The sequence below is a fragment of the Columba livia genome, chromosome 1 (assembly GCF_036013475.1).
Source record: "Columba livia isolate bColLiv1 breed racing homer chromosome 1, bColLiv1.pat.W.v2, whole genome shotgun sequence".
Classification (NCBI taxonomy): Eukaryota; Metazoa; Chordata; class Aves; order Columbiformes; family Columbidae; genus Columba; species Columba livia.
In genome coordinates this window covers 148,636,739-148,650,401 of record NC_088602.1, presented here as the reverse complement: position 1 = coordinate 148,650,401, position 13,663 = coordinate 148,636,739, and the positions used below count along the sequence as shown (strand labels likewise).

Below are 13,663 nucleotides of genomic sequence, written 5' to 3'. Positions count from 1 at the left end.
TCTTATCAATATATATGGAAGTGATATAAATCAATACACTGGAGACAATGTACATCAACATATCGACTGGGGTTTATATACATCAACAGATACACATGCACTCACATTTGTTGTTGAGCTTTTTTTACTACTTATATAGAGTTTTAAGTGTTGATCACAGTTTATCCATTTTCAATTCTGATTCTAATTTCTTGGTTTTCAACCTCTTATATTGAGAGGAATTGCAACTTTGGGACAGTTCTACTGTTCTGTTACTACTGTGATTATGATTAAGAATTGAACAATAATTTCATTGTCATTGAAACACTGCCTATATGACCTGTATATGTGATTTATAAATGTAGTGTGGAACAAATTAAGTACTCATTTTCTTCTGGCATTTTTTTTTTTCCAAAAGTAAAACAAGAAATAGTGGATCAACATGAACATCCATTCCTGAACATAGTACAGTCTCACAGATAGGTGACGTGTAGATGCAAGGACAGGTTTAATCTGAGTGCAATGCAAATCTGTATTTTTAGTTAACCACTTCTTACATAGACTGATATTGCCTTCCTGGCACATGTGGCACTACTGGAGGTCAATAACACAGACCTGTCCACCTTCTAATCCATTTTGAGCTGGTTAGATAAAGCCCTTCAGAGCGAATTCCAACCCTGTTAAAGCCAGAGGAAGTTGTGCTTGCTGTTTCAGTGAGAAAAAAATCCCACCTCTGTGTTATAAATTCTAGAGTTACTGGATATACAAAATAGTAGGAAAAAAATGGGGAAAAGTATCTCAAAGGCAATAAAATTTCTGAGTTACTTCTGAAAATTGAACTAGTTTCCAAGTCAGATTTTTTAAGGCACTTAGATGCTGAGCTGCCACAGATCTCATTGGGACCAAGCGGGACTTGGAAAAGTAGCATGGTGAAACCATAGAGAATGGTTGTGGTTATTTCAGCTTCAGCACACAAGGCTTCCTTGGCTGCTCCACTCTTAAAAAGGCTTGTAGAAACTAAAGCCCCCTTTTTACTACCTTCTACAGCTTTTTTCTAGCTTCAGCGGCATTGCATAGGACACATGCACAAGGGATTTTGTCCTAATAATTAACCGTGCTGGCCTCAGGTTACATCACTTGCCCCTGCAGTAACTATAGTGCCTGTAATCGAAAGGTGGGGCTTCAGGACTTTCCTGATTTTTTGAAAGCAAAGGGTTCAAAGTAAATAGGTAAATACTAAAAAGGGTGATATCAAAGTCACAAAATTTAACAAATAGCTCCACTAGAAGAGCTGTTTTTCTTTAACAGAAGAAGACAACTTACATTTCCTCGCACATGTTTAAGACCTCTAATTATCTGTTGGTCTTTTCTGCTTCTTCTTCTATTTGTCAGATCCGCAAGGATACTGCTGCAGTGTTCTTTTTTGTTCTCACTGCAGTTTTGTGAGCACAAGTAACAACAGACAAGTACTTCAGCTGCCAAAAGGGAGAACGGTGGCAAACAGGCACGGCAAAGCACCAAGACAGGCAAGCTGTTTCCTCCCATCTCGGGTCACACTGCTTCTCAGAGAGCGGGGAATAAGATTTGCAAGCATGGGGGAAGTGGGCAGGAGGGACACAGCTACAGCCCCTTCTGTGAAGAGTGGGCATGCAGATCCCATCACTTACCTGGAAAGGGTCACCATTCATTTTGCAGTGCTGCGTGTCCATGTTGCAGAGGCAGCGGTGCCTACTCAGGGAGGTCCCTTTGCCACTCCAGGTGAAGCCTTCTGATCTTATGACAGTAGCCAGAGCTCTGTGCAAAGGTATTTAAAGTGGAGCAAGCCAGGCAAAGCCATCCCCTTTCCCTCCCTTCTCCAGCTCCCTCCCCTGGACACAGTGCCAAGGGGGCGTTCTCCCCACATGCCTCTTCCACCCACCCCCGGCGCATGGACAAGCGAGTCCCACCCCAGAGCACAGTGGCACTCCAGCATATTGTTTCTATCTTCAACCAACGTGGACGAGTAGCATGCTTTGAATTAACAGCCTTCCTCCTCCTGATCAACATCAGCTGCTGTTTTCATTTTTGCACATCAACACATCATCTTCAGTTCATCCTTCCCCCCATCCATTCCCACTGCCCCATGTGTGTTCTGTCTCAGGTGGGTTTCCTATTGAGGCTCGCTCCGCCTGACCAGAGATCAGATGTTCTCCAGGATCTGCTCTTTGGATGCCAAACGTGAGCCGGGGAGGGCCATAGAGCAGCAGCTGGGGGATTTGTCCTTTAGTAGGACCTCCTGGGCTGCATCTAAGATGTCAGAGGGCAGGAGACACCACTCCACACAACAGACGTTGGAGAGAAACAGCCTGTGCAAAGGAAGCATGAGACAGGAGTTAGCTGCATGAACCTCACAGTGGGATATGAGTGTGGACACAGAGGAAGGGAAGAAGATATAGGAAGAAAAAGAGCAGGAAAAAGCACATCAGAGCTTGAGGGCAGGGCAGGATAATTCAGAAGAACTGCAGATCTTTGTCTGCTTCTGTGTAGTGTCCATTGTGGAGAACTACAAGAGGAAGAGAGTTGGAGGCATAAATGATTTCAGAAAATGTAGGTAAAGGCTTAGTATAAAAGATCCCAGATTTGGTTTAGAGGCACCCAAGGAGTTGAGGAAAAAAATGGAAAGCTGTAGCCCAATACCAGAGGGCAGATTAAAAAAAAAAAAAAAAAAAAAATCAAGTATCTGACTTGTTACATGGAATTATGAAGTCTGTACTGACAAACTATGTCAAGGCAGGTAATCTTGTCATGTTTTTGTGATGGAGATAAACTCTGTGAGCTTTCAGGGAAGCTCTAATGCATGCACCACAGCAGATCAAGATTGGTAAATGCTAACAAAGCCTTACCATGAATCAGCTGTACTCAACAAATCTAATAGCTGCTAAACAGAATGGGTTTCGCAGAAGGGAAACCGGGTGGAGCCATTTTCAGGGATCTCAGTCCAAACCCCTGTTGAACTCTATGATCATGGAGTCAGAATCCAGCCCACTGAAATTATCTACCTGATAATGTGCATTTGAAGTAGCTCAGTGTTTTGGCATGAATACCTTTTTCAGAAGAGCTGCTTGTTTGTGCATCTTGTGGCTATACACAGGGGTAGAAAGTTACTTTCTGAGGTGACCAATAAACCTGTGGTATGGGCTGGCAGGTCAAAGTAGGCAGCCAAGTGTAATGCACGCATAAAACACTGAGCTCTACTGACACCATGGCAGCAGGTGGAGGCAAGGAGAGATGAAGCAGTAAGAAAAAGGGAGGTTGACCTTGGTAATTGCCAGCAGTACAAAATCTAATATATTTTAACTCCTCAGCCAATAAATCCACAACTAGCCTCTTTTTTAATTCTCTGTGGCTTTTACATGCATTTAGTCCTTTTCTTTCCTTTCTTCCATCCCTTTACTTATGTATTACGCTCTCTGTTCGCTCTACCCTCACAGTAATGTCAAAGCAAAGAGAAATATTTGGTACGCAAAATACCGCTCATGCCAAATCCTCATAATTATCTATTCTGACTCTTCCTGTTGCCAGTTTTATCTGTTTATATTGCAATCTTATGTCTTACTCTTATTGCTACATAACCATAATAATATCACCACTGTACTGCCACCAGTTCCCTGTTTAATCAGCTCAGACTGTCAGAGGTTGCCTGGTAGCACAAGGCACTGGCTGAGGGAAGCAAATGTCCTCTTTGCCAAGAGAAATTTCCAAATTCTCTCGTCCTGGAGCAAAGAGGGTGTGTGATTGGGAGGCGGGTGGGCAGTTGGTGGTGGGGGGACAGTGTGAAACTGCATACATATGTGTGTCCAGTGCCATTACAGTATAAGCACACAATTGCATCACTGCTGGTTACCTTGGACCATTTCAGAGTCCAAACTGTCTGACCTTCCCTGTCTTCTTTGAAGTACTAGTTCAGTGTACAAGTTCATTCCCCTGCAGTGACATCGCTAACTGAGATTTACTACTTGTGTTTCAAGTTGCCCCATGTGTCTGGTTCCCTGTGCTCTGGGTGCGCATCTGAACTTCATGTCCGTTAGTCCTGCTCTGAGCTCCTTCTGCAGCACTGTGCAACCCTATGCCTTTCGACCATATGCAAAGATGCACTGATGTCCTACATTGCCTCCATCTAAAAACAACTTTTTGCCCTCAGAAATGCATACCTTCTTGGAGTACACATATGTGCACAACACGCATCCATTCCTGGCTATGCTGCTCAGGCACTACTAAGAGAGCTCTTTGCACTCCAAGTTGGCTCATTCCCCTGGTCGGCATGATGCAAGTTCAAATGGCCACGGACTTTGGCTGCTTTTCAGACTGCTCTTTCCTGTCTCTGCCTGTAGCCAGTACTTACAGAGTGGCAGCTTCCTCAGAGCTGTGTGTTTTCGGGTTTGGGCAGGGATGTCCCTTCCCATGCACAGACACTGGGACTATCCTTGGCCCGCAGCTTTCTGCCCTCCCTGCTGCTTCAGGAGGTCCCAGTCAATTTGAGGCAGCAGTGAGCAATGGAAGGGGGCTTTTCTAGTGAAACCAGAAGCTCCTGAAAATTTTCCAGATGGGGACTGAGTGAGTATCTCAAGGGGTTTGTGTGTGTCTGTATGGCAGGGGGGAGTCACAGTATCACAGTATCACAGTATGTTTGGGATTGGAAGGGACCTCAAAAGATCATCTAGTCCAATCCCCCTGCTGGAGCAGGAACGCCTAAGTGAGGTCACACAGGAACATGTCCAGGTGGGTTTTGAATGTCTCCAGAGAAGGAGACTCCACAGCCGCCCTGGGCAGCCTGTTCCAGTGCTCTGTCACCCTTACTGAGAAGAAGTTTTTTCTCAAATTTAAGTAGAACCTCTTGTGTTCCAGCTTGATCCCATTACCCCTTGTCCTATAATTGTTTGCCACTGAGAAGAGCCTGTCTTCATCCTCATGGCACTCACCCTTTATATATTTATAAATATATAAATATAAATATATATTTATAAACATTAATAAGGTCCCCCCTTAGTCTCCTCTTCTCCAAACTAAAAAGACCCAGCTCCCTCAGCCTTTCTTCATAAGGGAGGTGCTCCACTCCCTTAATCATCTCCGTTGCCCTACGCTGGACCCTCTCCAGCAGTTCCCTGTCCTTCTTGAACTGAGGGGCCCAGAACTGGACACAATATTCCAGATGGGGTCTCACCAGAGCAGAGGGAAAGGAGGACCTCTCTCGCATTTACTAGAGGTCTCCGGCTGCTGCGGCTCTTCATAACATGCTGGCCAGTCTGCCCTTCCTCACACTCCGGTCTACATCGTGGTTGCAAAACCTCGCAACCACATCCCCTGTCCTTGCAGAGCCGTGTTTCCCGACACCTCCTGCAGTCCGCCGCTTAAATGCTTTTTGCCGCACACCGTCCCCTCCCCAAATGAATTTCCCCGTCTCCTTCTCCACGGAGCGCGGCGTTGCCGGGAGGTGGCGCTGTGTCCTCACGGCAGCGCCCCGAGAAGCAGGGGCGGGTGTGGGCTACGACGACACCCGGTTGTCCCCGCCGCCAGCCCCCGGCTTGGGGGGCTCCACCTCCCAGGCTGTGGTAGGCAGCACCCAGACCCCCCTCTCACCCCCCCTGCCAGGGGACTACCGCTGCGGAGGCGCCGGGAAACCTCCAAACTTTAGTTCTCAAAAAAAGTCGGGATGGGGTAAGGTGGGGGGCAGCCCGGTGTGATTTATCCCCTGGGGCTGTGATGGACGCGAGACGCGTGGCCCCACAATGGGGCCACACGGCGGGGCCGACGGGCGAAGGGCCCCACTCCGCGGGCGCGGAGGGCCGGGGAAGCCGCGCAGCGCGGTGGGACCCGCGGGAGCAGCGAAGGGGCGAGCGGGCCGGGGCTGGGGCCGGGGCTGGGGCCGGGGGGAGGGCGACTGCCGCGGCTGCTGCTTTTCTTTTTTTTCCCTTTTTTTTTTTTCGTTTTTTTGCAGCCCTATATGCAAACTGTCACTTCAGGTTAGCACAAGACCTGATGTAGCTCATTAGCATGAGCTGTATCTAATATGCTTAAAACCTCTAATTATTTATTATGCCCTAATTGGCAGCCCAAGAAATGTCTGCAAAGTGAGGAGTGTTCATCCCAAAACGCCTTTCGAGAAGAATTCAGCAGTGTCCCTGGTCAAACGTCGTTTTTAATTCTTCATTTAGGGCACGGGCTTTATTCCTCTTGTAGACGATACAACGCTAAGAAAACTCGTACAACTCGCTATCCCAAGAACTAGTCTCCCTCACTCTGGGCAGGATAGGCAACAATTACTCACGAACACGGTTTAATGCTGAAAGTCCTTCTTTCTGTGAAGGGATGCTTAGGAAGAGACATTACAGTTCATCGAGTATGCAAAAGTGTAGGCGGATGCTCCTTGAAAATTACTTGAAGGAACTAGTCGTCAGGGAAAAATCACTTTCCTGCCTTCTGAAAGTAGCAAAGTTTTGAAAATTATATTCTCATAGAAACTGTTTCAAAATAAGTTTACCTCTCTGAGGTCGCCCTCCCCTCTCTCCTAATTGCCTTTTTTTTCCTCACAAGTCCGTATTATGTTTCTTCAGGTTGCGCCAACTATTTATTTATCTTTATTCTTTTTCTTTCCATTCATTATTCTCTCTCCCCTTCTTTTTTTCTTTTTTTTTCTTCCTTGTGTGTGTGGCTTCTCGGTCTGATCTGTAGCTTGTTACCACCCACTGCACGCTCTCTCCTGCAGCCGAGGTGTTTCTATACAAACTTCAGCGTCCAGTTGTCATATTAATTATTACACTGAGTAATGACTGAAATAGTCAAAATAAGGGGAGACTCAAGAGAGCTTTTTCTTGCTGCTCAAAGATTCAGCAAAGAAGCCTTGCAACAAAGCACTAATTGGTCCCCAGAAATACTCTGACAAGGCATGGAAGATAGGTTTCATAAAGCCCGGCAATTGTGAAGGGGGAAAAGATCCTTGAATAGACCCCACGCTTCTTTTCTAAACTCTCTTGCTGAGCAAAAAATGGACTGCTTCTTGAATACTGGACTGATCTTGAATGCTATACCCAGCAGAGAAAAAAATGCACCATTTATTGTAAGTTTTTTTTTCCAGCTATTCATGTGTTCTATGTGGAGAATAAGCTGGTTTTGTTTACCATGAAAGACCTTTTACTTTATTTTCACTCTTGGGGGGGAAGCTGGAAAGGGGAGGGGGAGGGCGAGGGGAGGGAAACACATGTGCCCAAATCCAGACGAGCTGCCTACTGTAACAAAATGGAGTGTAACAAATCCTACAGAACTCCAGAATGTATCGATTCTTTGAAGATCCATATAGATTAACGACTTTCGTTCTGCTTTTCTAAGACGGCATTTAATCATAACGTAAATGGCCTTTAAAAAAGAAAAGGGCATTTAAAAAAAGAAAAAAAAAAAAAGCATAGCAAAGTTGTTTCGTTTGGGGGTTTTGTTTGTTTGTTTGTTGTTGGGGTTTTTAAGGAAAAAGAAAAAAAAAGGAAAAAAGAAAAGCAAGGACTTCAAAAGACCTCATGAGTGTGGCTACAATTTAGGTACACAAAAAGCCACTATAAAATAATGACGGTTCAAGATTAAAAAAAAAAACAAAAAAAAACCCACCAAAACAAAAAAAAAAAAGAAAAAAGAAAAAGGAGGTGGGGAGGAAGCCCAATGAAAAGGGCAAGGGCTATTTATCATTATGTTAGAATTAAGAATTTCGAAGTGCAGGTGCAGGACTGTGCATGTGAGTGGGTGGAGGTGGGGGACCTTGAAACAATATTCATTATTTGTAAACCTGGAAGCCCCAGACCCCTCACTCTGTGCAGGGAGAGGACAGGGGAGCTGGCAAGATGGGCCAACACGAGGGCTGAGTTTTCTCCCCAGCGGCAGCGGATGGTGGAGGACGTGCTGGGCGAAGGGAGGAAAAGGTTCTGCCCTCCTCCTTCACCCCCCCAGTCCCCGGAGCCAGGGGAGCTGAGAGCGGACAGGGCCACAGAGGCAAAATTACATGGGAGTTACACTCAGTGACCTCTGGGACTGGCGTCTTTTGCCTTTTTAAGAGCCCTTTGAGACTGAAGAAAGAGGGACCCAGACATTCCAGTCTCACTCTGCCATTTTGGGGGAAAAGGGCAGGAATTTCCCTACGTGGTGTTTCCATGCCAGTTCTGGTAGTGGGTTGCTACAGAATTACTCTGTTTACGTACATATATATTTTACAAAGCTGCAATTATTTAATATTTCTGTTGTCACTTCCCTAAGCACTGGGATGTGAATCACGGCGCTGGTTCATTACTGTTCTCTCACTCCAGTGATGTGACATCACAATGCAGAGCTAATGATGCAACAACTATTTCCAGTGCAGAGGATTCTGATGTCAGACAAGGGATGTTGAACAAACCATCCAGAAGACTTGGACCTGAAGAGGGAAAGCTCCTATACAGAAAATAAAAATGAGTGTTGGTTGTCCTGCCCAAAAGAGAATAAAATAATTTAATACCTTTCACATGCAATGAGACAGTAGGTTAAAAATCAGAAAAAAACTCAGGGACCAGTGAAGAGGGCCCTGAAATAAATATGATAGAGGTTAGACCACAACTACTTCACCTTTTTCATCATGCAGGTGTATTGAAAGCTACCACGTTAAAAATTATTAAAAGACTATCCAGCAGGTGCACATTAAAGTTTTGCTGAATGACATTGTGCTTTTCACTATTTAAACTCACATATCCAGCCAGGGTCAGGCATCGAGCAGCAGATGAGAAGTGATCTCTATAGCTCCAGGCTGCTGTAATTGAGGGCCACAGCAGAGCAGGGCTTATTTTTGCACTCGTTTATACTGAAACCTGAACACAGACTTCACAGGTTCACTCCCTCCATGCTGTAGGGCTGGTGTGAGCATGAGGGATGAAAGCCACTTGCAGGACATTCTACAGCCATAATCTCACTCCATGGCAAGACTGTCATACCATGGCTCTGCCTTTTTTAGGGGCTTAGACAGCACAAACCTCAGTTTTCAGAGTGGAAAGGCACAAAGTGTGGTGGAGATGGGCCAGAGCTGAAGGCAGGAGGGCACGGAGGGGCCAAGCTGGGGTCCTCACTGCTGCTTGTGCCAAGAGCAGGGCCACCAGCATCCCCCAGTGCTAAACCTTGCCAAGTTTTCCAGGCTGCTCAGACCCATGCAGCCCCAAGGGTCAGTGTGATCACTAAGTCATGCCAGCCTCAGGTTCTCAGCACCGTTTTTCCACATTTTGTCCTAAGTCACAAGGGTGACTTCACCTGGCAGCAGGGATAATTTCCCCTGTATTGCTTGGATCTGTCCTGACTCCCCTAATTACAAGCAGTCGCCACCACCTGCTTGGAAAGGTAATGACTCGCTCCCACTTTGTAGCGTGATATGGGAGGAAGCAGGGGCTCTGTGGATTCCCCAGGACCAGTAAGAGGACTGCATCACCTGGGAAATGGGCTCTGTCAGCGAAGAGAGAGCTGACCCCACATCTGCTTGCTCTGCTTAGCACACCCACACTTTATAATGCCCTCTGACACAAACCGCTTCCCCCCGTGTCGGTGGCAGTACCGTGGCACTCAGACCTTCCAAGTAACCGTCCACTTCGGACGCACCCAAGAGGGGTTTATTCATTCTCCAGACAGGCTCGCCCCTTGGAACGCAGCATTTCAAAGGGGTAACTCAAGGCGGCTTCTCCCGAGGTTATGCACGCAGCTGCTCTCAGCAGTGCTCCTCGGAACACCCGCACCGGTTCCCTCGCCGTCGTCGCAAGCTAATGGAGCCATCAGGCCGAGCACACGCGGCTGCAGCCGCTGTGAAGGGAGCAGCCCCCCGGCAGCAGGTCGCGGACACTCGAGAAACTCAGACTCGCAGCACTTGATGAGCGAAGGAAGTGGCAGCGGGCAGCCCTGTGGTTCCCAGGGACAAGGACAAACCCGCCTTTTCGCGGTTCCGCACACGGGAAGTTTCAGTTCGCGACTGCCTGTGCACATGCACGGGCCGCGTCACGGCGCTGTCACGGGAGCTTTTCCCGCGGGCATGCACCGGCCGCGGGACCCGCCGTGCCGTGCCCGCCGCGCCGCGGCTTCTTCCCTCCAAACCCTGGCAGGTGCCGCTAAGGTCGCCCCCAGCCCGCGAGCGCCCCGGCGGCACGCGCCGCAGAGGACACCCCGCACCCCGCACCTCCCGGGGCTGTCCACACCTGCCTGCGCCCCGCGAACCACCCCCTCCTCCCCCTCGCCCTTATCCCTCCGCAGCAGCGTCCCGGCGCGCACGCCACCTCCGCGGAGAGCGGGAGGACGTGGCAGCAAACGCCGCTTAGGCACCCCCATCCCCGGGCAGGGCTCCCCTCTTTCCCTTTCGCCTGCATCCCCCGCCCTGCTCTCCCGGAGCCGCGACTGCACCCCCCTCAGCCCCCTCCCCGCGGCGGCCCACGCGCGCCGCCTCCCGCCCCGCCGGGGCGCGGCCGCCGCCGCCCGCCCCGCGCGGCGCCCCGGCGCGGGTGTTTGCTCAGGGCCGGGAGCGCGGCACGCGCCGGGCGCACGCACTTGCAACAACAAACCCGCGAGGGGTGGGGGCGGCGGGGCGGGGGCGGGGGAGCGGGCACCGGGGGGCGGCGGAGGGGGGCGGGGGAAGGCGGGGCCGCGCGCCGGCCAGCGCGTGTGCGCCGGGGGCGCGGGGGGGCGCGCGTGTGTGTGTGTGTGTGTGTGTGTGCGTGTACCCCCCCCCCCCCCTTCCGCCCACGGCGCTGAAAAGACGGCGGCGCTCCGCGGCCGGCAAAGCTGGGGAGCGTGGAAGGCGCAAGGTGCAGAGTGTGTGTGAGTGTGTGTGAGCGCGGGGGGGCGGCGGGGGGAGAGTGCGTGTGCATGTGCGTGTGTGTGTAGGAAGGGGGGGGCGGGCGAGCCCCGTCCGCCCCTTATAAGAGACACAATCCCCAGCCACTTTTTTGCAAAAGGGGCTTTGCAAAGCAGTCTGCGCACACGCGAGCGCCACGAGCCTCCCCGCGGCCGCCGCACGGAGGGCGAGAGGGAGGGGGGCGGGCAGAGCCTCCCGCCATCCCCGGCCGCCCGCCCGCCCGCCCGTCTCCACAGCCCGCTCCCTTTGGTCGCCGCTGCCCCTTTCCCCCCGCTCTCCATCGCCTATCTCATTTTTTTGAAGCGAACGCAGCCAATTTTTTTTTCCTCTTTTTAAATTTCTTTTTGGTGGTGGGGGGACCGCGTTCGGCCGCCGCTCGGGCGCCCCCGCCTCACAGGACGCCCCTGCGCCCATGGCCAGCGGCAGCCCCGCCAGAATGGCCAGCGGCGCCGGGCAGCCGCCCTTCCTGCAGCCAGCGTGCTTCTTCGCCGCGGCGGTGGCCGCCGCCGCCGCCCCGCCGGGGCCGCCACCGGGGGCGCCGCCGCAGCAGCTAAGCCCGGCGGGCGGGCAGCCCTCGCCGGCCGGCAAGCCCTCGGCGCCGCGGGCCGCCAAGCGGCAGCGCTCGGCCTCGCCTGAGCTGATGCGCTGCAAGCGGCGGCTCAACTTCAGCGGCTTCGGGTACAGCCTGCCGCAGCAGCAGCCGGCGGCCGTGGCGCGGCGCAACGAGCGGGAGCGCAACCGGGTGAAGCTGGTGAACCTGGGCTTCGCCACCCTGCGGGAGCACGTCCCCAACGGCGCCGCCAACAAGAAGATGAGCAAAGTGGAGACGCTCCGCTCCGCCGTCGAGTACATCCGCGCCCTGCAGCAGCTGCTCGACGAGCACGACGCCGTCAGCGCCGCCTTCCAGGCCGGTGTCCTCTCGCCCACCATCTCGCCCAGCTACTCCCACGACATGAACTCCATGGCGGGCTCCCCCGTCTCCTCCTACTCCTCCGACGAGGGCTCTTACGACCCGCTCAGCCCCGAGGAGCAGGAGCTGCTCGACTTCACCAGCTGGTTCTGAGCGCCGGCGGCCCCCGCGGCAGGTGGGTGCGCGCCTACGGTGGGCCGGGGCGCCGTGGGCCGAGGGAGGCAGAGGGTGGGGGGACACGGAGCGGCACGGGGTTGCAGCCGCCGAGGTACTCCCGTCCCGCGGTACTTACGAGCGGCTCCGGCAGCCCGGCGCTGCGCTAGTTCCGGCGCGGCTCTGATCTCCTCTTTCTTTTATTGTTACAGGACAGTTGCAAAAGGGGAAAAAAACCCCACAGAAGTATATATGTCACACTGAAAGACAAGACAAACATCCACACAGAAAAGGAACCTGTTGCATTTCCCTCTTCCCCGCCGTCGGAGGGCGGTGCGGGCACGTCTCTCGGCGGGCGGGCACAGCGCTGCGCGCCGCGGGGGCGGTCGGGGCGGTCGCCCCCAGCTCCGGAGCTCGGCCGGCCTTTGCGCCTCGTCGCGCCGCCACAGACTGCGCGCCGGCGGAGTGGATGTCCCGCGGGGGAGCCACGGCGGCCCCGGCCGGGCGGAGGAGCTCTTCCTCCTCCTCAGCAGAAAGGCACCCCCCTCCGCACCCCGGCCTCGCCGCTGCGGCCCTTCAGAGACTCGCGTTTATCACTCTGTGGACAAAGTTAGTCCCCCGATGTTTGTGGAGATGTTGAAATGAAGCTATGCTCTACTCAAAGACGACCCTGGAGCTCCGTCTACCCCGCTCCCCGCGTCTCTCCTTCCCCTCGCTCCGAGCTTTTCCTCTCGTTTCCATCATAGAATGCTTCCAATCTTTTTTTGTGAATTTTTTTATTATAAGAAAATCTATTTGTATCTATCCTAACCCCTTTGGGGATATATTAAGCTATTTTTGTACATAAGAGAGAGAGATTTATAGAGGTTTTGTACAAATGGTTTAAAATGTGTATATCTTGATACTTTTTTTAATATGTAATGCTTATTACCTCTTCATGTTTAGACTTGTAGTCGGCGTTACCTTACAACTGCCATTTTTGTATGTGGTTTTGTAAAGGACTTGGATTTCCTCCAGATGTACTTTAGCACCAACGTGTCTTACTTTATAGAAACTTTGTTAATGTATTAATAATGTTATTAAACAATGTTCAAAGTGAACAAAGTTTATGCAGCTATTGCCCAAACGCAAATGGTAGCCATTTGTCCATTTGTTTTTATATGCTGCCTTTTGAAAAAAAAAATACACAAGCAAACAAACAAACAAAACCCATGCCACTGCCTTTTCTTACTGTTTTATTACAGACGTACAAAGGTCCTGTATAACCTTGTTTTATACAAATTAGTTTCGTAATAAAACTTCCTTTTTAATTAAAATGATCGGCTGCCCACTGCATGCAATTTTTTTCTTTCTGCCATTGACAACGATGAATGTAAGGACAAAATGTTAAATGCTGTCATGCCTGAGATAAGCTGCATATGAAGTGCTTGTATCTGATGGATGTAACATATATATCTCTATATAAATATGCAAAGATCTAGCGGTATCACCATTGTTTTCTTGCCCTTCTGTGTTGCGAATGTGTATCCAAATCGAAAGGCGAGGGGATGATTAATGATTGCATTGTCCTTCCTGAAATCACTGCACATTAAATAATTCCTCCCAAAGCCCAAGTTCTAAAAAAGAGGGCGCTCCATCCCGCATTTCGGCGGTGTGACACTGTCCTCCGCGGCCCTGACCCAACGGGGCAGAAAAACGCGGGGGAAAGCACAGCCGCCGCCACCGAAAACACGGGCTACTGTGTGGCCTCT

The 13,663-nt window shown here is 51.0% G+C and overlaps 2 protein-coding genes across 3 annotated transcripts in view; one reads left to right on the top strand and one right to left on the bottom strand.

The window, feature by feature from the left end:
- The window catches only part of PAH (phenylalanine hydroxylase), a 55,635-nt gene extending 43,408 nt beyond the window's left edge, over positions 1 to 12,227 (bottom strand). The window contains exons 1-2 of one of the 2 annotated variants that reach the window (XM_065037262.1): positions 12,052 to 12,227; positions 1,647 to 2,324 (exon numbers count right to left, since the gene is read on the bottom strand). In XM_065037262.1, coding sequence (XP_064893334.1) covers positions 1,647 to 1,688 — 42 coding nt within the window. In that variant the 5' untranslated portion in view covers positions 1,689 to 2,324; positions 12,052 to 12,227. The remainder of the gene's footprint in view (positions 1 to 1,646; positions 2,325 to 12,051) is intronic. The other variant, XM_065037251.1, reaches the window with a different exon arrangement.
- On the top strand, positions 10,729 to 13,398 carry ASCL1 (achaete-scute family bHLH transcription factor 1). Its single transcript, XM_065037292.1, has 2 exons — positions 10,729 to 11,934; positions 12,125 to 13,398. The coding sequence occupies exon 1, from the start codon at positions 11,262 to 11,264 to the stop codon at positions 11,910 to 11,912; it is 651 nt and encodes a 216-aa protein (XP_064893364.1). The 5' UTR covers positions 10,729 to 11,261; the 3' UTR covers positions 11,913 to 11,934; positions 12,125 to 13,398.
- The last annotated feature ends 265 nt before the right edge of the window (positions 13,399 to 13,663 follow it).

Excerpts from the sequence above, each read along its gene's own strand:
- ASCL1 (XM_065037292.1), top strand. The coding sequence starts at position 11,262 with ATGGCCAGCGGCAGCCCCGCCAGAATGGCCAGCGGCGCCGGGCAGCCG.